The 26,062-nt window shown below is 43.1% G+C and overlaps 1 protein-coding gene across 2 annotated transcripts in view; it reads left to right on the top strand.

Moving 5' to 3' along the window:
- SLIT3 (slit guidance ligand 3) overlaps window positions 1-26,062 on the top strand; it is a 597,102-nt gene that overhangs the window by 33,870 nt on the left and 537,170 nt on the right. For both annotated transcript variants that reach the window (XM_024753367.1, XM_024753366.1), the window contains exons 2-3: window positions 9,603-9,674; window positions 15,811-15,882. In XM_024753367.1, coding sequence (XP_024609135.1) covers window positions 9,603-9,674; window positions 15,811-15,882 — 144 coding nt within the window. The remainder of the gene's footprint in view (window positions 1-9,602; window positions 9,675-15,810; window positions 15,883-26,062) is intronic.

Below are 26,062 nucleotides of genomic sequence, written 5' to 3' on the forward strand. Positions count from 1 at the left end.
CCTACTATATAGCACAGGGAACTCAATACCCTATAATGACCTATATGGCGAAAGAATCTAAAAAAGAGTGGATATATGTATATGTATAACTGATTCATTTTGCCGTACAGCAGAAACTAACACAACATTGTAAAAACTATACTCCAATAAAAGTTAAAAAACAAAAATAAAAACAAAGGAAAAGAATTAAACGAGGCAGGCCGAAAACAGCGATGAGACCCATCAGCTGCTGTGCTCTTGCACTGGGAGAGAAGCTGGCATTTTGGGGAGATTAATTTGGAGCTGAAGACCCGAAGCCTGCCCCGTGACTGCTCCACAGTCTGGGTGCCACCTGCCTCTATGTCCCATTTGGGGCCATTCCAATCCAGTCACCTGGACCTCCTTTCTGTTGCTTAGGCCCTTCAAGTGCTTTCTCTATTCAGAAAGTCTTTGTGTTTCTGTTCCTCCACTTGGAAATTTCTGCCTTCAGCCCGTCCCCTCATCTGGCTCCTCCTTTTTGTTTGAGTCTTGGGCCAAATCTCTCCCCCTAACAGAGGCCCCTCCTGGCCACCTTTGCTAGCGCTCCTGCTTCTTCCCACCCCCATCTTTCTTCTCGTCACCTCACCCTGGCGTGATTTCCTGGTTATTTCCTTGTAGCCTGTAGTTCCGCCGTCTAAGTGTGGTTGCCTGTGTCCCACTGTATTAGTTTTCGCTGACTGCTCAACAGTCTTACCACAAACTTGGCAGCTTTAAACAACTCCCATTTATTACCCCACAGTTAGCTGCGGGCCTCTGCTTCAGGGTCTCACAAAGCTGCAATTCAGCTGTTGCTTGGGGCTGTCGTCTCATCTGAAGGCTCAGCTGGGGATGGACCCACTTCCCGACTCTTGAGGTTGTTGGCAGAAGTCAGCCCCTGGAAGCCCGTTGGAACTGTGGGCTTCAGGCTCTTGCGGGTTGTCGTTAGGTTCTCCTAGGCTGTTGTGGAGGCTGCCCTCAGTTCCTTGCCTGCCTGGCCTCCCTCACGTGCTGCTCACTTCATCACAGGTGTCAAGGGAAAGGGTCCCCTAGCAAGGCAGGCACTCCAGTCATACGTAATGTAACCACAGCAGTGACCTCCCGTCCCCTTTGCGGTATTACGTCGGCAGGAAGCAAGCCATCAGGCCCTGCCCACGCTCAAGGAGAGGGGATTACACAAAGGTGCTGACACCAGGGAGCAGGGATCCGGAGGCTGCCCTAGAAGTTGTCTGCCACACTCTTCAAGAGAATAAAAGTGACAGCAGGGGCCATGGCAGGAATCACAGAGTTCCTGAAAGGAATCTTGCGGGGGTTGTGCAATACCCTAGCCACGAGCACAGTGCCAGGTTCAGAGTAGGTGTTTAATAAAGGCATGCTGTAGGAAGAAAGGAAGGATGCAAGGGAAGGAGAGAGAGAGGGGGAGGAAGGAAGTAACGAAGGAAGGAGGGAAAGAAGGAATGTCCCACTTTCCCCTGCAACATGCCAAAAGTAACAGCTAAACAAATCTGCTCGTGGTTATCCTGAGGCAATGCGTCTGGGTTTTTATACATGCTGTTTCTTTTATTGAAATCCTCTTTTCTCCCTCCCACATATTCCCATGCCAACCAACCTGGCTATGGCCAAGTCATTCTTGAGGTCTCAATTAAAATGTTACTTTTTCAGAGAAGCCTCTCCTGACCCTGAAAACCGGATAACTCAGTACTCCTTCCTCTATACTCTCCCATAAGCTTTTTCTTTGTTTAATCGGAGTATAATTGCTTTACAATGTTGTGTTAGTCTCTACTGTATAACGCAGTGAATCAGCTGTACGTATACACATATCCCCTCCCTCTTGGGCCTCCTTCCCATCATCCCCCCCAATCCCACCCATCTAGGTCATCACAGAGCACCCGAGCTGAGCTCCCTGTGCTATACCACAGGTTCCCACTACCTATCTGTTTTACACACGGGTAGTGTATTTATGCCAAACCTAATCTCCCAGTTCATCCCACCCTCCCCTATCCGCCCTGTGTTTGTCTGCCACAGTCTACAGCAGGAGTCTGCACACTGTAGCCTCCAGGCCAAATCCAACCTTCATCCCGTTTTGTAAGTAAAGTTTTATTGGAGCATGGCCACACCCATCAGATTGTGTATTGTCTGTGGCCGCTTTCACGCTAGGAAGCAAAGTCAAATGTTGCCATAGAAAATACGGCCAGCAGAATCTAACTTATTTATTATCTGGCCCTTTAAAGAAAATGTTTGTGAGCCCCTAGTGTAGTATGCTTACCACAGTCTGTGGTATTTGACCCTTTATTTATTTCTTCCCCACTAAACTCTTGAGTTCCTTAAGGACACAGACGATGCCAGTTTACCCTTGGTTCCCAGCATTTAGTCCAGGACCTGAAACTTAATGGTCAAGATATGTTTGTTGAATGAATGAATGAGTGAATGGTAAATCTGTCAGAAATAGAGAACAGGTAGAAAAACTCAAATTAGGGTTATTTGAGGAGGGTCGATTTACAAGGGGCTATTTCAGAGGTGTGGGTGTGGCTCAGGGAACTAGGACTAGAGGCGATGGAGCTACCGTCGCCTAAACCAGAAGAGAGGAGAGGAGGCCAAGTGTTCTGGGGCAGGAAGCCGTCAGTCATGAGGAGGAGCTGTGACCTTGGGTGTCGACACTGGCTAACCTGGGTGACCTCTCAGGGTGGCAACCGGGAGAGTGAGTGCCTTTCCTCCCTCTCCTCCCTTCCTCCCAGCTCCTGCCCAGCTCAAAGAGAACAGGGCCCAGGAGCCAGCCTTGCAATGTGGTCCATTCAGGTCAGCCACCCAGCGTGGAGAGAGGTGAATAACTGCAACTGAGGCCACAGCCCCCTTGCCAACTTCTTCTGGTTTGGTTGGAACCTCTTCTTTGCTGGTGATAGACAAGGGGTTAGCCTAGGCAAGAGACATCTTAATTCGGGCCCCTCCTGCCCTTTCCCGAGCGGGATTCCCCAAGTCGGGCGATGCGATCTTCATGTGAGTGCATCACACCCTCTGAAGGCTTGTTCAGGGGCTTGCCGCCCGCCCCCTCCTCAGACCCGCCACTTCTCTGTGACCCCTGCGCGGCCCCTGCTGTCACCCCTCCCCCTCACTTCCTTCCCATCCGCTCCAGGGGGTCTTCTCCCTGAGTTCCTGCTGTGACGTCTCTCTCAGATCTCTGACTGCCCACTCCCCACCGACTGTAGACCACATCTCTCAACATTTGATTTTGCACGTTCTTACATCGTTCTCTAAGTATCTCATAAATCTCAGTCCGTCTCCTCGGCTAGACTGCAAGCTCTCTGACAGCAAGAACCAAGCCATAATTTTTGAGCCCACTTGGCCTGGGACCCCAGATATGAGAACTGGAGATCTCAAAATGGTCAGGACTTTACGGGTCGTGAATCCAGCCTCCTGCCTGTCGCAAGGGCCCCCTAGGCATCACGCTCAACGTGAGTCAACGACTAATCTCCGCTTGTATACCCCTGCTTTAGGGGCTACTGTGCTGTAGGGCAGCCCTTACAAGTTCACCGCATGTTGAGACCTTATCTTCTTTCCTGAAACCCAGAAGGCGGCGCTCTGTATACACTGGTCATACAGAGGGCAGGTGGTCTTAAAGTCTGATCTGAACTGATGGTGTATTCTCTAACTCTGTATGTTTCACCCTCACAGATAAACATCTTTTGTGAAGCCAGTGCTAATCTATCCTCTGCATCCTCTCCCTACCAGTTGTTGGCTGTGGGGTGAAAATTAACCACTCCCCATGCTGTTTAGAAAGCACTTCCTCACATACTTTACCTCTTCAGCCTCATAGCAATCCCGTGGATCTGGTATTTTGGGTCATACTTTATAAAAGTTTCATCAACAATACCAACGACTGGGGCTCTATAAAGTAAAGTGACTTTCTCAAAGTCCCATAGCTAAGAAGTGAGAAAGTGGAGACTCAAATCCACATCTTCTGAGTTTATAGTTGAAGCCCTTTTCTCCAAGCCCATGCTGCCTCACTGCGGGTTGTTTTTTGCTCCTTGCCCTTCCTGAATGTGCCACGGCAAAAAAATTTTTTGCAAGGATGCCACATAATGAATCAAAAGAAGGATGAATATACGCATACCAAGATAAGGACAGTGGTCCGCCCTAGAACATTTTTGTTTCATTTTTTCCAATGTTGTTCTGAATTGCACTTCCTCCCCGCCCCACCAGAGGTGGCAAACAGATGTGGAAATCCCGCAGAGCTCCAAGTCACAGCACTGGTGTATGATTCACTGATTGTGATGGGGAAAAATAATGCAGGAGTTTACCATGGTGATGCCTGTTTATGAAAGCGAGGTGGTAGATGATGAGGAACATGGTAGAAACCAGACATGGGCAAAAACAGAAAAAGCACTTTCCCCTGGAGTTTGCAGAGGGGCTCAGCGCTTGTACGGGTCCAGATCTCACAGGGGAGATGGGATAAAAAATGCACCAACTTGGCTGGAGTGGGGAGCAGCAAAGCCACTAGGAGTATCCCTTTACTTTCTTTAAGACATAGGATGGTAAATTCTATTCTGTTCTCTTCTGTTTATTTATTCATTCATTTTTCTGGCAGTCATTGGTTACCCTGATATAGTAGAATATGCTTAGACCCTAGCTGGAGATGGGCAGCATGATGTGATGGTTAAAAACATGGCCTCTGCATTCAAGGAGCTTGGGTTCAAATCCCAACCTTGCCACTTACTGCTTGTATGACCTTGTGGCAATTTGACTTACTGATAAAACCTTCTAAGCTAGGGTGCTTCCTCATGTGAAAAATGGGATAATTAAGGTACCTACTACATACGATTGCTGACTGGATTAGAGAGAATAAACATAAAGTTTTCGGTACAGTGCCTGGTGCATCGTTTGGGCCCAGCAAATATCTTTTTAAGGCTGATCTTCAGTATTTTTTATCTGTTGAAGGAAGGTAGTAATACTTACCTTTCAGAACTATTGCAAAGAGAAGGAAAAGAAAAAGGTTAGAAAGCTCCTGACTCAAAGATACTGCATTCATCACTGTAGAGTGCTATAACAAATAGTCCCCAAATTTCAGTGACTGAAGGGTTATTTCTGGAACATGTCTGAGTCTAATATGGGTAAATGGGGAGACAGGGGAGGAAGATCTCAGTTGCATGCAGTCATTCAAGGAGTCAGGCTCTTTCTATCTGCCATGTAGGATTGGGCAGGAAGTTTTATGGGACAGGCCTGAAGGTGGCATATATTACTCGTGCTCATGTAATAATGATGAAACTCAGTCACATGGTTGCACCTCCCTGCAAGGGATGCTGGGAAATGTGGTCTATCTCTGTGCTCTGGACAGGAGGAAAATGGTGCGGTGGACAACTTGCCAGTCTCTGCCCCAGTGTTCAATGCATGGCAACCACATTTTGTGAACACTGATATAATACCATGGTGATTCCCATGGCATCCTAAGCCCCACTTAGAGGGATGGGCACCCCTAATTATGCAGTCTCTTCTTCTCAGAGCCTGAGAGAAGGGCCGGTTCTCATCTCATCCCTACAGTGACATGTGCCCTTCTGAGCCATCCTTGGCCCCTCTGAGCCATCGTTGGCCATAATGACAGGATTGAGGGTCTCCAGAGTGGCAGGCAAGCCTCAGAAAGGACATGCCATTGAGAGTCAGATGAATGGAGTTCTATTGTTCGTGGTAAATTAACTCTTCAGACATTAAATATTTCTCTTCCATTCTCTTCCATCTCTCTATTGTTGCAAAACGAATCACTCCAAAACTTAATGGCTTAAAGATATGCACCCGCTCTAGTATTGCCTCTCATGGTTTCTGTGGGCAGGAATTCAAGAGTGGTTCAGCTGGGCGATCTGGCTCAGAATTTCTCGTAAGTCACATTCAGATGGTATAGCTGGGGCTGGAATTTCAAAGGCGTCTGCACTCATACGCCTGACCTCTAGGCTGTGAAGACTCAAACAGCCAGGGCTGGACCAGATGGGGCTCCTCAGGTGCCTCTCTCTCTCTCTCTGGTCCCCTCACATGATCTTACCATTGGGGATTTCAGGTCTTCTGACCTCATGTGGCAGCTCAGGGCTCCAATGCAAGTGCTCTGAGAAGCAGCCAGGCGGTCACTTATTGCCTCTTCTAATCTAGCCTCAGAAGTTCTGCAGCATCGCTTCTGCCAGAACCCTCTTTGTCCAAGCAGTCACAAAGGCCTGCTCAGGCTCAGCGGAAAGGGGCAGAGACTCCACCTCTTGAGGACAGGTGTGTCAAAGGAACTGTTTGTAGACATGTTTTATTGATGAAACGGCCCCACTTCCCCACCCTACCCCCGATCTAGATGCTGTAATGGCTAACATCACCCCAGATGGGATCATTCGTGCCTGCAGATGGTTCAGAGCTCATACTGAGCTAAAGTAGACTGATTTCTTCAAAGGACAGAACTGAAGGCTGAGAAATCTGGCTAAGGAGCCTGGCCTGGGATGACGGGGCTGGGGAAGGGACGGACACATGAGGTGGTGCAACCTCTTCTCAGTGTCAGTTTCCTTAGTTCCCATTTTCAGCCAAGCAGGTTGGCAATCCAGGCTCTGTCCTCACCAAACCAAGGTCTGCAAGCAGGAGAGGGTTATGTAAAGCATGGAAGCTCAGAGAACTTAAGTCAGTGACTCCGATTCACACAGCTAGGCGTGGGGAGCGGGACAGAGATTTGAACCCTGACCTGTATCACCCAAAACCCATATGCTCCCTGGCCTCCCTGGCAGTGTGCGCGTTGGGCAGGGGTGGCGGTGGGGTTTGGGGCAGACAGACAACAGAGCTCTCTCCCTACCCTCTCTCTGTAGCCAGATACCAGGGAAATAGGTGTCCTAGACACACTGCACGGGAGAGGCAGCAGAAGGGGACCACTCTTGGTGCTGTCACTCAACTAATTATAGTAACGGTAGCTGCCATGATTATTTAACGAGTGCCTGATAAGCACTGTGTATGCGTCGTCGTCTCATTTAACCCTCGTAGAAACTCTTGAGGTCAGGATTGTCACCGTCAGTTAGAGGGTGTTGGAGAAACTGAGCCTTGGAGATGAAGCGAACTGTCCATCAGTCACTCAGTAAGCGGCAGGGCAGGCATTCAGACTCATGGCTGCTTCCCTCTGAAGCTCAGCCTCCCAAACACTGACTCTGTGCCTGAGACAACCCCACAGTCCCCACCCGAACCCATGCCTCCAAGTCCTTGGCATTTCAGCGGCACACTTTGTGCCCCTTCATAAATAAATATTAATTGAAAATATCAGTGCCGCAGCCGCTAACACAAGCTGCCGAGTTACCACGCTGTGCCCTGGTGACTAAACCCTTGGTGGCATTGTCATATTCTCAGTTGTCACGGTCCCCAAACATCCATCCCAGTTGAGATGGGGGGGAGAGAAGGAACTCGGGGCGATGATGAGCACACACAGATTCCTGTCTGTGTGCTGGTGTCCACTGCTTGCGTGAACAGCTTTCATTATTTCCCTGTGTGACTCTTGCTCTCCTTTACCGGCCCTCAGCTTAGTCTGAGAAGTCTAAATGCTGCCTCTCTCCAGCACAAGCTGGTTAAGAAACAACTTTGGTAAGGTAGATAGCTAGTGGGAAGCAGTCGCATAGCACAGGGAGATCAGCTCGGTGGTTTGTGACCACCTAGAGGGGTGAGATAGGGAGGGTGGGAGGGAGGGAGACGCAGGAGGGAAGAGATATGGGAACATATTTATATGTATAGCTGATTCACTTTGTTATAAAGCAGAAACTAACACACCATTGTAAAGCAATTATACCCCAATAAAGATGTTAAAAAAAAAAAAGAAACAACTTTGATTGTTACTGTATTTTTAAAAATTTTTTGGGAGTTTGGGATTTACATATTCACACTACTGGATTTATTTATTTATTTTTAACATCTTTTTTGGAGTATAAGTGCTTTACAATGGTGTGTTAGTTTCTGCTTTAAAACAAAGTGAATCAGCTATACATATACATATATCCCCTACTGTATTTAAAATAGATAACCAACAAGGACCTACTATATAGCACAAGGAACTCTGCTCAATATTCTGTAATAACCTAAATGATTGTTACTTTAGATAGAAGAAAACTGGATGACGAAGGGAGGTGGTTCCCCAGGGAGGGGGCTCCAGGACTCACTTGATTTTTATTTCAGCATGACTTTTTGAAATCAGGAGAGTAATCCCTCCTCCAATTTGATTTTTCTTTATACAGAGTGCTAGAATCTGAAAATTGTTTCCCTTTTCATTTTATGCAACTTGAGAACTCTCACAGGTCTTTCTGAGGCATAATAACAGGATGGCAACTTGAGGACCTGAGTAGGAGAACCAGAGAAGTGGTGAATGTATGGATGGGGATCCGTCATTGGGAAAATGGCCTTTTAGTACCTAAATGTTCTGGCAGGAAGCAAAGCTAAACTCCAACTTGGCCAGAACCTTGAAAAGTTTCTGATCAAGGAGACATGGTAAATAGGAATTAATTGTTCAGCGTCCATTATTAAAAACTGCAACATATTATTCATGGTCCTTTTTTAAAAAGACTTTTTGTTTTGTATCCCATCTTCGTAGATAGCTTTAGTGAACACAGTATTTATACGATTGTTCACAAGCTCTTTCTTGACTTTGGTTTTCTCTAATCCTGGTTTTCTATCATCCAAGGTGCCTCCTTCTCTGGGACACCGACGCCACCATAATGCTTTGAGCTCTTCCGTGGCAAATTCTTCTCTTTAGGGCCATTTTCGGGAGCTTCAGCCTACAGATTGGGGCAGGAGTAATCCATGAAGCTGTCTTTACCTGTTGTATGAGATTACTCTTGTCAGGCACGTGTTCTACTATGTTGGGCTATGGAGTTAAATGAGATATGGTCTTTGCCCTCAGAGAGTTTGCAGATTAGCTAGAAAATAGACAAGTACCTAGGTGGGTACCAAAGTCGGTCAAGATTCCTTTGGTTTCAGGTGATAGAAAATGCAACTCAAACTGATTTCGGACAAAATATAAGGGAGATGGGATAGATTGGTTCACATAATCTCAAAATACAGAGGTTTCTGGCATCAGGCATGGGTGGATCCAGCTACTCATAGCATAGCACCAGAACCAGTCTCTTTTTCATCTCCTGACTCTGGAAATTCTCTCTTCATGGTAGCTAGATAGCTTCTGGCAACTCCAGTGGAGCCAAAGCTATTGGGAATTTGAGTCATGTATGTACCCCTGAAACAATTACTGTGGTCACAGGGAGTGAAGATGCTTATAAGCCTGGCCTAGATCAGGTGCCCATCTCCAGAGTTGGGGAGACGGGTCAGCCCCACTTGTATGATATGATCCAAGAGCTGGGGGAGGGGGGCTTCCAAAGAAAAATTTGTTATCTGAAGAAGGGGCAAGAGAAGCCAGGCGGCTAAACATACCAGGGCTCTACTGTGTACATAATGGCTAGCTTATTCCATACAATGTCCTTCGGGTTGGTTGGGCATGCTCTAGGGAATATCACTAATGATTGGAATTGCCTTCTCCATAACAAGCAACGTCCCTCCAGCTTAAGCCAGTCTGGGTTAAATAGACCATAAGTGTCACCTGCAAAAATCTGACCCAAATTTGTTCTCCATTGCAGTGACCTGGACAGAAATAACATCACCAGGATCACCAAGACCGACTTCGCTGGACTCAAGAACCTCCGAGTCTTGTAAGTAACGCGTGGCTCTCCAATGCATGTTCACTCTCAGCTCTTCAGCCTTGTGACGATGTCCCACTGCCCTGACATCACACCCCCAAGCACCGGACGACAAGAATTCGCCCTTCTGCAGCAGAAAGCCCTTCGTTAGTACATCCAGGTTTCCTTCCCCAGCTGTCTCATTCTGTGTCTCCATGCTGTAGGCTGGGCTAGACCAATGGAAGAAGTCAGTTCCAGTGACAGGGAACACAGAAGGTTATACACAAATAAATCAACATGCCCAGCTTCTAGGATGACAGCAGGGTCAGGTTGGCTAACCATGCTTCCCTTCCATAGAGGTGATAATTTCTCCCTCAGCCTGTGAATTAAAAGAGCAATCAGGACAAAAGTTATTTATCTTGTTGCTTAATGGAGAGGAGGGGAGGAAGGAGGGAGAGAGTCAGACAGGGTCAGAGCCCTTGCTGAACACTTGCAGCTGTGCAGACAGGTAGCAAAATTTGAGAGGGGCATTGGTGCAGCAGGGGAGCAAGAAATATCGGGTTTCATTGCTAAATATTGAACACTTTCATCCATCCCTAAATCTGAGTGATAAGAAGCTGCCCAAGTTCTTGTGCACTGATGAGTCTCAGACATTCAGAGGTACAAGAGAGGAGGAATTGGACCCTCTTTCCTTCTTTACTCAGAAAGTAATTTTGACCCGTAAATGTGGCTCCAGACCTGGAGTGCAGCCTGGGCAATCGGGCCACTGCCTTGGTGGTTGTCGTGTCCTGGAATCTTGGCTGTCAGCTTTTTACTAGAAGTAGCAGCTAAAGTCTTGGTATCTAAAGCCACCTCCTTCTTTTTACTCATAGCCCATTATAATACAGTGAGTTGTATTTTGGGGATTGGAAATATTAGGTTCTGGTCCTGACTCAGAATTAACTGCCCATGTGACCTCGTACCCTATTGTACTCCTTTGGGCCTTACTTTTCTCATCTGTAAAATAGGGAATGAGTAGTATATTAGTTTTCTAGGGCTACTGTAACTTTGTACCACAGACTGGGGGGCTTATACAACAGAAATTTATCGTCTCGGTTTCCAAAGTCCAAAATCAAGGTGTTGGCAGGGTTGGTTCCTTTTGAGGACTCTGAAGGAAGGATGTGGTCCAGGCCTCTCTTCTAGCTTCTGGTGGCCTCAGGGATTTCTTGGCTTTACGATAGCTGTCTCTGGGTCTCTCTGCATTGTCTTCCTTCTACACATGTCTGTCTCTGTGTCCAAATTTTCCCTTTTTATAAGGACACCAGTCCTATTGGATTAGGATCCATCCTAATAACCTCATTTAAACTTGATTACTTAGTAAAGACCCTGTCTCCAAATAAAGTCACTTTTTGTTATATTGGGAGTTAGGGCTTCAATATATGAATTTTGGGGGGCATGCAGTTTGACCCATAACAAGTATTTAGAAGTCCTTCTAACCCTAATAGTTACACATATAATGCTTTATGATTTTGACACTTTCACGAACAATGTGTGTATTCTCACTGAAACCTGTGGAACATTACTTGTGTCTCACTGTTTTCCTGATTGAGAAGTAGATGGTCATGATGATAACCGATGTATATGTGGTACCTTCCACAGACCAAGCTCTGTTACATAGTTATTAACCCTTATCTGCCCAGAGGAAACAGGCACAGATAGCTTAAGTGGTCCCAACTCCACAAGCAGGGAACTGAAGGAGGAGGCCTCAGAAGCCAGAATGTGTGCTTTCTAACCTCCATGCAGTGCCTCTGTTCATTTGTGTTATAGGAAGTTTAGAAAACCAGGAAGGTGATAGTCTAGGAATTTGGTAAGTGCAACGTCATGTGCGAGTGGCCGACCGGAGTTTCCCTGAGCAACAGGGTGTGGCACTGCTAGGATCTCAGTGCTGGGCCTCCAGCTAGCAGATGCTCTCCCCTCGATGTGGTCTCTGGTCTTTGGCCAGTGCACCACCCCGCTCCCACCATCCCTGGAGGGAAGACCCTACCCTCTGCCAAGTCGTTCTTTTGCCCCAAGCAGTCATGCGTCTGTCAAGTGACTGGCAGCTCCGACAAGTGTGTGTGGATCAGAATGGAGATTGGGATAAAGGTGGGGGGTTTTCATGGCTCAGTTTTAGGGTGATTTTTGTTAAAGAGATATAGGCAGTAAGCTCCTGATTCCAGGTCACTTACCAGCTTAAAGAACAAACACTAACTTCTCTATTTTTTTCCATTTTTTCCCCCCAGAATCTGTGAGAAATGTCCTTTCATACAAGTCAGAAATTTCACCTAATGCTTCATTTTTCTAACAAAGTCAAAAACAACACTTTGATTTTCTTACCATTACATCAGAAAGACTAATAAAAATTCCAATTTCCATATCTGCTGTCTGCAAATAGAAAGTTTAAAATAATCACAAAAGATCATATTAATATCCTCTGGATGGTCTACAACATTCCTTTGACTACAGTTTATCTTTTCAGTTAATTGGTACATTCTTCTTATTTTGATAAGCAGTGCTGAAACCCTCCCCCTCCCCTCACTTCATAGACTCTATTAATATACTGTGTTTCATTATCTTCCTTAGCAACTCAAAGACAATCCCATTCGAGTGGCCCTTTATTAGTGTGAAAGAATCTGCTACGTGGGGTAGCTGAAACGCTCTCTAACTGACACCAATAAAGTATCCAGACGTTTAAACCATATTTTCCCTCAGTCTATTCTTTTTAGCTGAGTAACCTAGACAACTATCTTTTTGAAAAGCTTTCATCACACCTCGGCGTATTCCCTGTATCTGTTTCTTATTTACAATTTATAGTGAAACCAGAAAAGACTCAGTCGTCTTGAATAATTGGAGCCTGCCCCCCATTTCCATGCAGAACTGTTAATACGGTGCAGGTGGATGGGCAAAAGCAAATAAAATGGAGATTGGGGAACTTTGGCTTCATCCAGAGGTTTTCCCTAAATAAAGTACATTCAGGGGGAAGATATAAGAATTGCTTATAACAATTCTTTCTTCCAAGGGGCAGGAATAGGAAAAGGTCTCGTCTGGTGGTATCAGTTATATTCCCTTTCTTAGTAGTCTGTTGCAAGAACTCTTGCAAGTATGCCCACAATGTGGGAACCAGCTTTATCCCAAATGGGATTAATTAAAGAGTTAAACTCCACCCCAGCCATCATCACATGGGGGTGATTTCCGATTCTGATCCAGTGTTAAAAGTAAAAAAATAACAATGCCGAAAGAACTGAAAATGAGCACGGTCTGTACCCCTCTAACTCAGAACAGATTCAAGCCATAGTCAGCCCTTCTGGGTGTCCAGCGCCTCCTGGATCCCCGGGTCTCCTGCATCTGCTCAGTAAAAGAGTGATAGCGATGGTTTTAGCACAAACTCCTGAATTGCATCACAGCCTAGAAGTCTTGGATGGGGAGTTCACAGCTCATTCATTCAGTGATCCATTTATTCATCAAGTGTTGGTTATTTCTTGAGCCTTTAAAGACCGGGTACTAGGCTGGATTCTGATCGGTCTAGGAAGTAGATCAAGAAGAGACCCTAGCTACCTTACCAGTCAGGATCCCAGCAGGACAAATGAGGAGAGCTAAATAAAGATTTATTTGCAAAGGTGTGGGTGAGATTAAGAGAAACCAGGAAGAGTTAGTTGGCGCAGTTCCCTGAGGCTAGCAACAACGGTCGGTCGGTCATTAGTCCCCTCTGAGCCTCAAGGACCAGCGGGAGGGAGTGGTTACCTGAGTCCAGCAAAGGAAGGACTGCCTGTTTGCACCTGGGGTCTTAGGTAGAGGAATGCAGTCCACCTGCAGTGACTTGGTAGGGAAGGAGGGAGCTGGGAATAAATCCCCCACCTCACTCCCTCTTCTCCCACCCTCTCATCTCCTGCTGGTTGGTTGAACCCAATAGGAAACCAGAGTCAAGGAAGCTTCCTGATGAAGCCTGTAAAAGTTAGCCTCCCAGGGCTTGAGCAAAGAGGAGGAGGGGCAGGTATCAACCATCCCTTCTACTCCCCTTTCTGAAAGAAGCTGGTAGTGTTAGATTAATTAGGACAGAACTAAGAGATTCCTCATGGGAGGTTGGAGTTAGACTCCTTCAGAAACCCTGAGGGAATGTGACACTAAGCCATCCTAGAGTGTTGCCCCTTGTAACAATTGGGAAGTAACGACAGCAAGCTCTATGATGGATTGATTGATAGTAAAAACCCAGCTGAACAAACCCCCAGTCACAAATACTGAACTGGTTCCCTGTTTAGCAAGATGTGCTAGTGTGAGTCTACCAGCATTCCAAGGCCCTCCTTGCCATATGGCGGGATGGAAAAGGAAGAAAAGGGAAGGAAAAGAACATTTATTAAGCCTCTGATTGTACTCCAGATCCTGGGCTAGATAATTTATATACTTTATTCCACTTTTATTCTTACAAGGACTTATGAAATGTTTTATTTGTGCTATTTTACAGATGAGGAAACTGAGTCTCTGAGAGGTTGGCTAGATAGTTCAAAAGCACACCATCAGCTAGTAAGAAATCAGAAAAGGGATTCTCAACCAAATTTGATAAGCACACCAGATTGGGAGTTAGGTCCACCCTCACTAGCTGTGTGACTTCATACAAATAATTTCTCCTTGGGCAAGTCTCTTAACCTCTGTTCCTGGGAGCCCATGTATGTTAAGTGAGGAGCCTGTATGAGACCAGCCTACAGGGAGGGGGCGGAAGGAACATAAATGTGTGAATCAGAGTGGATGAGGACTCTGGCCTCATCCAAAGTTGTTGATATTTATAAATATGAGAGCTGATTTTGGAGTTTCTTCTGTGGGGTGTGTATGTGTGTGTAATATCCCGATTTTTTTAAATGTTTGCAACAAATTCACAAAATTATAAAATATATCGTTGAGCCCATACAAAATATCCCCATCGCTCTGATAGTCGGAAACTTCATGTGTCCTGGACTAGCCTTTTCCTTGATGTAAAATCAGTATGTGCTGTGGCCCAACGTCCTCTTTAGTGTTTTATTCATTCACTAAGTCTATGAAGTGGCTGCTGTGCTGGGCACCCGTGTTAGGACTGGGACTGTGATGATGAACAGAAGACCTTACCCTCTTGGTCCTTAGGCACAGCGAGGAAGATGAACTTGAAAACAAACACAAGGGCCTGAGTGTTAAGCCTAAGAAGTGCAGTGGGTTATGAAATATCTCAGAGGTGGAGGGCTGGCGTGCAAGGAGTTATTCTGAAGTGAAGGCCAAGCTTCCTCAAGGCTACTCTTCCTTCCTTCTGCTTTTCCGTCAGGTGCCTCAGGGCGCCTGTCCTCCTGCCTGATCCAGAGGAACCCACACAGCCCTTCTAAACTCCACCTACCAAAGAAACATCCTTCAATCACAACTGCATCCCGGCTAAGTCCCATTCAGCCACCAGGGTCAGCCCTGGATGGAAACTATGCAGCCTCACTTCTCTTTCCTACTGTTCAGCTAATCCATTTTAAGCTGCCATTTTTTTTTTCAACCTTGGGGAAACAAATGTTTCATTGTCTGCTCAATTCTTAGGATATGCCACATGCATGAATCAAACTTTTAATCATCTGCTTGGAGGACTTTGGAGGTCAGCAGAGCCTGTGGCTGGGAGGACTGAGCTTTTGTGACCATCACCTTCATGTTGGGAGCAGCCAGGCTCTGGGCTTGTGACGTTTCCGGCACAGGCAGGCACCCAACAATAGCTTCACCTTTCTACGAGGTGACCCAGAGACAGAGTGAGCAGAGAAGGCCCTTTTCAATGAAGTATTTTTGAATCCTTGGAGGAGGGAGCTCCGAGGGAAGAGATGCTGAATATATGTGTGGTTTTTATAAGAAGCAGCTTTTACCTCTTCTTTTTCTGTGCAACATCCTGCAGTGCTTGGGAGGGTATTTGCTGAGAACATTCTTAAAATAGAGGCTTGGAAACCAATCTGTCAGGTAGAAGTATGCAGGCGGTGAAACCCTGGTTACCGTGACACCAAGCTGGGATGTGAATTATCTTGTCCCCCCAGACTGATCCTGGCTGAGGGGGCCCATCCGAGGGTCGAGGGAGGGGCTGAGTGACCATGCCTGCATGGCCTGCAGCCTAGTACGAGGATCCTTGAGGCCCGCTTGTCCTTGACCATTGCTGCCTTTGTGGTTCCAGGCATCTGGAAGACAACCAGGTCAGCGTCATCGAGAGAGGCGCCTTCCAGGATCTGAAGCAGCTGGAGCGATTGTAAGTACAGCACAACCTCCTTTCTTGAAAAGCCTTATTTGTTTGTAAATTGGCTTCGCTGTGGCCTTGCTAAGAAAAAAAAGGGCTCCAATGTTTAATAAAATGTTTGCTATTATATTTAAAGCACAAGAGACACTGAAACCCATTTAAACTTTTTTTCTTTAAAAGATGCTAGAATTGGCATCTGGGGCTTGTTTTTCTGCTTCCCAGCCTTGAGCTCTGTCTTGGTAGCTGTATGTGGGGCTTGTTCCTGCCCAAGCCTCAGCCTTCCCTTCTGTGGGGGAAGAAGGACCTCAGTTAGCTATCCCTGTCATGGAAACTAGCATCAGAAACTCCCTACTCCTATACATGGGTAGCAGGCTCCCTCCTCAGGCCTTCTTCTCGGGGCCCCCTCTGCCCCGTTCTCATGGGAGAAGAAGGACAGGCGGGCAGGCGAGGCCTTCGGTGTGCCTGTATCTTCTCTGAGTGAGCATCAGCCTGCGTCAGGAAGCCCACATATTTTCATGAGAGAATGCGTTGCCAGTGGTTTAAAAATAGGCCACTGTTCTGACTCTGACAGAGGGAGAGAGCAAAAGGGGTGGGGATGGGAGATGGATTGAGCCTCCATTCGTTTTGTTGATTAATGCTTTTGCAGAAAACTCTCGGGTCACAGTGATGAGGGAGGCTGCTCAGATAGTTAAGTGGGCAGCTTCCCCTTTCCTCGGTTAATCACATCTGGCAGCTCATAACATCTGGATATTTGCTTTCTGCCCTTTGAGAGGGGATTGTCCCCAAGAGCACTTAGTCATGCTGGTGGGCGGCTCTTTCCATGCTTCTTTCCGTATCCTGGTTGACCTGATATTTCAGCCTCCTTCTCCTGCATTCGGGGGGACGGGCCTGCAACAGCTCTCTGCTCCTCCAGCTTAAGGATCTTCCCATCTTTACCTGTCCTGTTTCCAAATCTCATCTACAGAGATAGGCTTGGGTAAAGTATAGGACTTTCCACCAACTTGTGAGCTTTGTAATGTGCCATCTTTTCCCTTGGAGTCATTCCATCTGGGGCAACCTGAGGGACTATTACCCAGCAAAAGCCTTTACTCCCCGCTCCGTGTTGTGAACTGTCTCATTCATTGCTCTCCTTCTGGGTCAAAGGTCAGCATATGTTCTCTTGTTGGTTTGAAAATATGACTTTAATTTCTTACAAGGGAAAATAGAGATAAAAATAATGAATGTTGCCTCTATCTATACTTTTAAGTTTCTTAAAATGTTAACTCTTCTCCTTATTTAGACCCAGGGGAAAAAAATAAAAGTACTTGTTGAACCTGCTTCCTTTGTATGAAATACTCAACATTTACGTGGAAGAATAAATACAAAATCCTTTGTGAGAAGGCCACTTCTTGCTGAGTCTTCTGATTAGAAGTATAAATAAATTTCCGATTCATTAATTTCATGGTTGTTGGGAAAGAGCTAATTGAGTACCTTGGACATGCTGGGAACTATGCCAGTATATTATATGCTATCTGTTATTTTATCCCCACAAAATTCCTGTGAGGTGTGATTACCCTCATTTTGCAGATGAAGAAACAGAGGCTGAGGGAGATGAAGCCAAAGAATTGTCAGTGGGGGGAGCCAAGATTCAAAGCCACATCTGTCTGACATCAAAGCCCACGTCCTTTCATATTTCTCTGCTGCAAGCATTCGATGAAGTGTGATCTTTAGCAATGGCCCTGCAAATAGCCTCTCACATACCCATTGAACTCCAGGGAATATCCGTGGAATAGTCTAGCAAAAGGCGCTTTTCTTTGGCTTGGTCAACATGGCTGAAATGCCTTGCGCGTCTGAGGGACTGAGAGGATTACAGTCGTAGGGTAAACCTGGCTGTTTCTCTGCTTTGGTGTATTAAGGGGGTAATGCTAGCTGCTGTACTAGATAAACCCTCAAATCTCATAGCTTAACAGAGTGGAAGTTTACTTCTTATTCATATAAAACCCAATAAGGGCATTTCTGGTTGCTGGGCCTCTCTGCTCCAAGGGGAGACTTCGGGACATGGGCTCCTTCCGTTCCCTGGCCCCGCCATCTTTAAATCGTGACTTCCAAGGTACCAGTGTTTGTCGGCATCAAGCTAGTGGAAGGGAAAACAGCAGGAAGGATTGTACATGGAAGGTTTTCATGGGAAAGACCTGGAGGGACTACATGTTACTTCTACTGTTACATACCTTGGGCTGGAACTCAGTCATGTGGCTACAGTAAACTGCAGGGGAGGCTAGGAAACTAGTCGAGCTATATGCCCTGGAAGTAGAGGAAACAGGCTTAGTGAACAGCTAGCCAGTTTCTGACTTGTATTGCGAGTGAGCTGAGAAGTACTTGGTCAGGAAGAAGAATGGAAGCATAGGTAGCTGGACTAGTATGTACAGCTGGACAGGCTCTCTCATTTAAGGCCTTTCAGTGTCGGTGTGTGTGATGTGATCCTGACTAGTGTTTATCTGGTTTTGGTTATCCAGTCTGCCCGCAGACCAAGGACTATAGAGTGGGAAATTACAATGTATTTGCTATTAACGACGGAAGAGGTAGAGGGCTGATTGTGCCATCATCCCTGGCTCTCACTACTGGCTTACTTTACCTGTGTCTCTATATTTGATAGTAAATTAATCTTTATTGATCATACTCTGAAAGAGGCTGGAAATTGTATCATTTCTGTAATGTTTATTTTCATTTGGAATGGTCATTACGGGTGTAATCTCTTGAGGCTTACAGGGAAAAGGCAGAGAATCCTGTCCTTCAGGTCTCTACTCAGGAATTCTCTATTCCTCCGTGAAAGGACCTCTGCTCCAGGCTGAGTTAGGTGCCCCTTTCCTCATGACAACACATTATGGTCCATATCTTAGCACTTATGCCATATTTTAATTCCCTATTTGCCTCATTGTCTCTCCACAGAACTATGAGTATTTGGAGATGAGGAATTATGTTCCATTTAACTGTTAATCTCTAAGCCTTGCACAAAGCGTGATAGTAAGCACTTGTAGAATATTTATCAAATACTTAGGTTTTTGTTGTATACCAGTGGTTCTGAACTGGGACCAGTTTTCCCCGCCAGAGGACCCTTGGCAATGTCTGGAGACATTTCCGGTTGTCAAAACTGTAGGATGTTAATAGCATGTATTGAGTAGAAGTCAGGAATGTGGCTAAACATCCTACAATGTACAGAATAGCTCCCACAACAAAGAATTACCCAGTCCAAAATGTCAGTAGTGTTGAGGTTGAGAAACTCTGCTCTTTCCCTGTTATGTGTCAGATGCCATCTTAGTCATGACATAAGCCATCTCATTTAATCCATATAACATTATGAGGTTAGAATTATCATGTCCCTGATGTGACAAAATATAAATTTCAAAGCATTGGCTAAATATGCCTACTCTAAATCTAATTTAGCTCGAGCTTGCTTCTGATTTCCAGGAAGTGAACAGGATAGAGGAACAAAATAAGTAAAACCAGCAGGAAACAAGTGAATCCTGTAGATGAGACATTCTGCAAGATAACTGCCCTGGTCTCTTTAAAAAGTCAGTGTTACGAAGGAGGTGGGACTTGACTGTTGTATATTGAAAGAAGCTTAGGATAGAAACAGTAGCACAAAACTTGGAAAGGTCAATGGAGTTTGTGTTTGAAGATCTTTGAATTATGCAGAAAGCGATAATAGTGCTAATGTTTATTGCCTTATTAAATCAAAGATTCATTTTGTAATCTGTAAGATAGCTTTTGAAAAGAATAGTTAAAAAAAATATAACCTAATAGAGGGAGAAATGACATAGAATGATACCAAAAAATGTGATTAATTCAAATAAGGGAACATAGAATAAAATGAGACAAAGAAAACAGATAGTAAGATGATGTATTTAAATAAAAATATATCATGATTATTTTGTATGAAAATGATTAATACTTTAATTAAAAGACAGATTGCCAGTGTGGATTAAAAAATAAATAATAATTATATGATTCTTTCAAAAGATGGACATTAAGCATAAGGAGAGAGAAAAGCTGAAAGTAAAAGGATAGAAAATGATACCATGAAAACACTAACCAATACAAGGTTGGTGTGGCTGTATTAACACAGATAAAAGACTTCAAAACAAGAAACATTAATGGAGATAAAGAGGGATATTTCATAATGATAAAGGAGTAAATATACCAGGAAGGGACAGCAAATCTATGTTTGTATGTACTATTATGTATAGTATGTATTATGTATAGTGTGCGTGTGTGTGTTATGTATAGTATATATTAAAAACATATTCTGAAAATACAGAAAACAAATATTGAACAGAACTAAATGGATAAATAGACAAGTTCATAGTCGTTTAAGATATGCATCTTGTAGTTGATGAACAAGCAGACAAAATTGTTAGTAACAATATAGAATATTTTAATGACGATGTTTGCAAACCTGACCTAAGTGAAACAAAGAGAACAATGCAACCAAAAAGTGTAGAATAAACATTCTTTTCAAGGGCATACAGAACTTTTATCAAATACTGATCTAGAAATCAGGTCTCAACAAATATCAAAGGATTAAAATCATAAGGAGTATTTTCTCTGACCACAGTAGAAATACAGAAATCAACAAAAAGCAGTAAGTGGAAATTTTCAAAATATTTGGAAATTGAATGATATTCTTCTAAATAACCTTTGAATCAAAGAACATTTCACTGTTGAAATTGGAAGATATATTTTTCAGAATGTTAATAAACACACAATATATCACAAAGTGTGGATTGCAGTCAAAGCCATGCCCACAGGAAAATGCATAGCCTTTAAGCATGTTATTTGATTTTTGTAGAGTATATATTTAAAATGAAGTAAGGCTAAAATCTTTATTAAAATGCCCATCATAAGAAGCTAGAGAAAGAATAACAACATAGAAGAGAGAAAATCAATAATACCAGAAGTATGTGAAGTAGAAAAACTCTAAAAAACCAAACTTTCATTCTTGAAAAAATTATAAAAACCAGCAGGATTTATTAGTAAACAAAAAAGAAAGAAGACTAAATTACTGGCATAAAGGATAAAATGAGGGACATAACTATGGATTTTACAAAGATTAAAATGATAGTAAGAGCAGATTTTGAAGAACTTTATTTCAATGATTTTAGAGATTAAGTGAAATTAAAAACTGAAACAAGAAGGAGTAGAAAGTATGTATAGTCCTAAATCTAATTAAACCTTTAATTAAAATATTTCACTAAGAACTTTCTAAGCTCAGATGACTTCGCCAGTAAATTGCACCAAAGTTTTAAGAAATAAATAGTATCAATTTACCCTAAACTCATTCTATTAATAAAATGACTTTTGTCATTTGGATAGCATAACCTTTATAGCAAAACCCAAAAAGGCATTTCAAGAGAAAATATCAACCAACATATTTCATGAATATTTATATGAATTTCCTAACAAAATATTAGTAAAGTGAATTTGGCAGTATCTGAAAAGGGTATATTACAACCAAGTTTGGCTTATTCCAGGAAGGCAGGCTTGGTTAAACATTTGAAAATCCCCCCTCTCAAATAAAAACATGCTGAACAACTAGGATAGCAAAACCAAAGACACACAGCATCTACAATAAAGCTAGTTGACAGAGTATCCCAGTAAACGCCTGCCTCCCGAGTGTACGTGGATGGGGGTGAAGGGGGCACAGCTGATGGTTATAAGACTGTTGCATTGTCTCACCTATGTGGAAGAAAGCAGAGGGAAGTCCTTGAGAACAGGAGACTGAAAAAATTACCAACACGTACTCACTGGAAGGCACAGTGGTCAAACTGAGAAAAGCCACCAAATCAGAAGGGAGTTTGATTAGATGCAGTTCATGGTGAGAACAAAGGAATCATGATGTGATAATGACTGATAGTACTTGGAGTATTCTGGGTCCTATAAATTCTTCAAACTACCAAAAACAAGGCTCTTTTCCAAAGAAAGGCCTAACGTCGATAAGAAAATTTGGGGACTAGTCAATCAGAACAGGTACAGTAGTAGAAATGAAAAGAAACCTTCTCGATGAAAGTGCTAGAAATCGCCAGAAGAGGCAGATCTTAGAAAATACAAGGCCATCTTTTTCATTAGTTTAACAACAAAAACAACAAACAACCCCAAGAAAGAGCTCTCTAGACTCTTAAAGCTAAAAAAGCTATCACTTCCCACCCCTACCTCATAAGACTAAAGGAAATTTCTTTCATTTAAGAAATAAACAACTGGGACTTCCCTGGTGGCGCAGTGGTTAAGAAACTGCCTGCCAATGCAGGGGACACGGGTTCGAGCCCTGGTCCAGGAAGATCCCACATGCCGCGGAGCAGCAAAGCCCCTGCGCCACAACTACTGAAGACTGCGCACCTAGTGCCCGTGCTCCGCAACAGGAGAAGCCACTGCAATGAGAAACCCGCGCACCGCAAAGAAGAGTAGCCCCTGCTCGCTGCAACTAGAGAAAGCCCACGCGCAGCAACGAGGACCCAATACAGCCAAAAATAAATACAATAAATAAATTTAAAAAAAAAAGCAACCAAGAGGATGATGATTGAAGCTCATACAAAAAATTTTTATAAGAAAAATGAAGAATAAGAAACATAATAATCTCCATAGAAACAATGAAAACATGTAAGAAAGAGGTACCCACAAAACAGATGAAAACTATAAGGATGGTTCAAAACTAGCTACACAAATTTAAGACTTTATAAACTCTAAAAGAACAACATAAATCTGAATTTTAAAAACTCAGAAATTAGATGATTAGAGAAGAGTAGGATTTGAAATGAAGGGCAGAGAATTCAAGAAACAATTTAGAAATAAAAGAATTCATTTCAAAGTAAGTACTGCCAGTATTGAAGAAGAGCAAACTTGGAAGAATTACACTATCCAATTTCAAGACTTACTATAAAGCTACAGTAATCAAGATAGCATGGTACTTGTGAAAGATTAGACATATAAATTTATGGAACAGAATACATAGCCTAGAAATCGACCCATTCGAAAATAGTCCACTGATTTTTGACAAAGGAGCAAAGACAACTCAATGGAGAAAGAATAGTCTTTTCAACAAATGGTGCTGGGACAATTGGATGTTTATATACAGAACACTGAACCCACACAAACCTTACATCTTATGCAACATTTAATTCAAAATGGATCATAGACCTAAATGTAAAACTGAAACGTCTAGAAGAAGACATAAGAGAAAAAATCTACATGACTTGGGTTTGAGGATGAGTTTTTTGATACAAAATGCATGATCCATGTTAAAAAAAAAAAAAGTTGATCAATTGAACTTTTTTTTTTTTGAACTGTTTTAAAATTAAAAACTTCTGCTCTGCAAAGGGCACTGTTAGGAAAATGAAGAGACAAGTCACAGACCGGGAGAAAATTTTTGCAAAGCATATATCTGGTAAAGGGCTTGTATACAGAATATACAAAGAACTTTCAAAACACAGCATTCAGAAAACAAACATTCCTACCCACAGAAAAGAAAGAAATGAGCAAAAGATTTGAAGAGGCACAACACCAAAGACGATATACAGTTGGCAAATAAGCATATAAGGACATCCTGAACATCATTTTTCATTAGGGTAATGCAAATTAGACAACAATAAGGTACCACTGCATATCTACTAGAATGGCTACAGTACTAAAAACTGACAATACTAATTGCTGCTCAGGAGGTAGAGTAACTGGAACTCTCATTTATTACTGATGGGAATGCAAAATGGTACAGCCACTTTGGAGGGCAGTTTAGCAGTTTCTTACAAAGCTAAACATAATTGTATCTTATGATCCAGATCAGTGGTTGCTAGGGGTTTAGCGAAGAGGAGGGGATGTAGGGTCAAATAGGTGAAGCATGGGAGAGGGGGTCGCTGAGAATGGTGAAACTATACTGTGTGATATTGAAATGGTGATGCACAACATATGCCTTGATCAAACCCAGAAAATTTGACAGTGCAATGAGTGAACCTTAATGCATGCAAATTAAAAATATCATTTAGGAAACTGGAGGATCCCACAGTGGAACGCACACTGTGATGAATGTGTGAATCAACCTCACTGAAGGTGATGGGGAAAAAGGTGCTGACCAAAGTAGACTTGAAATGACTGGAGTCTATGAGACTAAAGTCAAAAGGAATAGCACACAAGAACTGGACTCTGGTTGACAGAGTTGTTTCCCACAGAGGTATGGGTTAACAATTCTGAAATCACTACACATGTATATTGGAATTCAACAGTGGAAAGACAAGCAATGTCGTTACAGACTAGCAAAGGGGAAAGCTATAATGACCCATGTGGTAATGGATTAGAGTTAGAGACACCAGTATGAACAAATGTTTAACCTAATATAGATACTTTCACTTAATACAGGTGGACATATACGTAGAAATATTTATTGATATGTGAATATACATAGGTTTTTATACAAGCAAATATTTCTTTGCTCTGTTAGCGAGAGGGCCTAGAAGCAACCCAGATTTTGGCTTCTAATCAGTTCTCCAATAAAAAGTAACTAAGGTGTCTTGGAAAGATGGGTAGATTCTAGGATGAGGGCATGAGATAAATTGTGCCAGAAAGGAAGTGCTCGAAATAACAACAACACGACAATTATGGGGAAATGTCAAAAGGACATGGGAGCCAACTGAAAGAGCTCCTAATGGCCAAAGCTGAAAGAATTTGAAAAACAAAATAAATGAGTATCAGATTACAACCAAAGTATAAAATAAATATCCATGAGTTCATACTAATATAAATAACTGATTGAATAAATAAATGGGGAGAGGAGAAATCACCCATCCAGAAGAATTCTAAGGAATTGATGTAGATTTTCTGCCCTCAAGAAGGTAGAGCGTAACTCTTCACTCCTTATGTGTGGGCTTTGCATAGTGACTGCCTTCAAAAGAGTATGAGAAAGGGAGGGTGGGGAATAGTAACTTTATAGTGGAGAAATATGACACACACTCCCTCAGCCAGGTGATCAAGGTCTATATCAAAAGTGGTAAGTCATGTCAAAAGTATGTATCTTGGATATGATGTAATGAACATAGCAGTTCCCATCTGTGATCTTCATCTCAAAAACCCATCACCCCAGTCTAATGGGAAAAACATCAGACAAATCTCAATCAAGGGCTATTTCTAAAAAACATGTGACTAGTCCTCAGTACTATCAAGGTCATCAAAGGCAAGACAAGTCAGAAATGGTCACGGCCAAAAAGAGCATAAGGAGACGTGACAACTAAATGTAATGAGGCATCCTGGATGGTATCCTAAAACACAAAAAAGTCACAGGTAAAAATTAAGGGGCTCTTAATAAAGTATTAACTTTCATTAATAACAGTATATCAATATTAGTTCATTATGGCAAGTGTACTATATTAATGTAAGATGTCAAGAATAGGGGAAATTGGGCATGAGGTATCTGAGATCACTCTGTACTGTCTTCCCAACTTTTATGTAAGTCTAAATTAATATAAAACGTTGGTTTTTAAAAAGTGGACTATGCCAAACTCTGCTTGAATTACAGATTCATGAGCAAAATAAATGCTATTGGTTTACACCAAAAACGCATTCATGCATACTCACCTAGATGGAACTCAAGAGCAGATAAATGTAATGGATAATGCTTTAAGAGAAATAGATTATAGAGATGTGGATGGTGCTAGAGACTGTCATACAGCATGAACTAAGTCAGAAAGAGAAAAACAGATATCATATATTAATGCATATTTGTGGAATCTAGAAAAATGGTACAGATGAACTGGTTTGCAAGGCAGAAATAGAGACACAGATGTAGAGGACAAATGTATGGACACCAAGGGGGGAAAGCGGGGGCTTGGGGGTGGGATGAACTGGGAGACTGGGATTGGCGTATATACGCTAATATGTATAAGATAGATAACTAATGAGAACCGGTTGTATAGCACAGGGAACTCCACTTTGCTGTACAGTAGAAACTAACACAACGTTGTAAAACAACTGTACCCCAATTAAAGAAAAAGAGAGAAATGGAAAATGGAAAGGAGTATTTTTAGTATTTTTTAAAATCAGTAAGAAACTAATAGGGAGGTAAAAATGATTTAAGAGAAAGTGGTAGATATGGAAGTCAGTCAAAGAAGTTCTAATACACTTATAATATGAATCTCTGGGGAAGAAAACTACAGCAGTGGAACAAAACTAATAGTAA

Source organism: Neophocaena asiaeorientalis, unplaced genomic scaffold (assembly GCF_003031525.2).
Source record: "Neophocaena asiaeorientalis asiaeorientalis breed wild unplaced genomic scaffold, Neophocaena_asiaeorientalis_V1.1 scaffold268, whole genome shotgun sequence".
In the NCBI taxonomy this organism is placed as follows: Eukaryota; Metazoa; Chordata; class Mammalia; order Artiodactyla; family Phocoenidae; genus Neophocaena; species Neophocaena asiaeorientalis.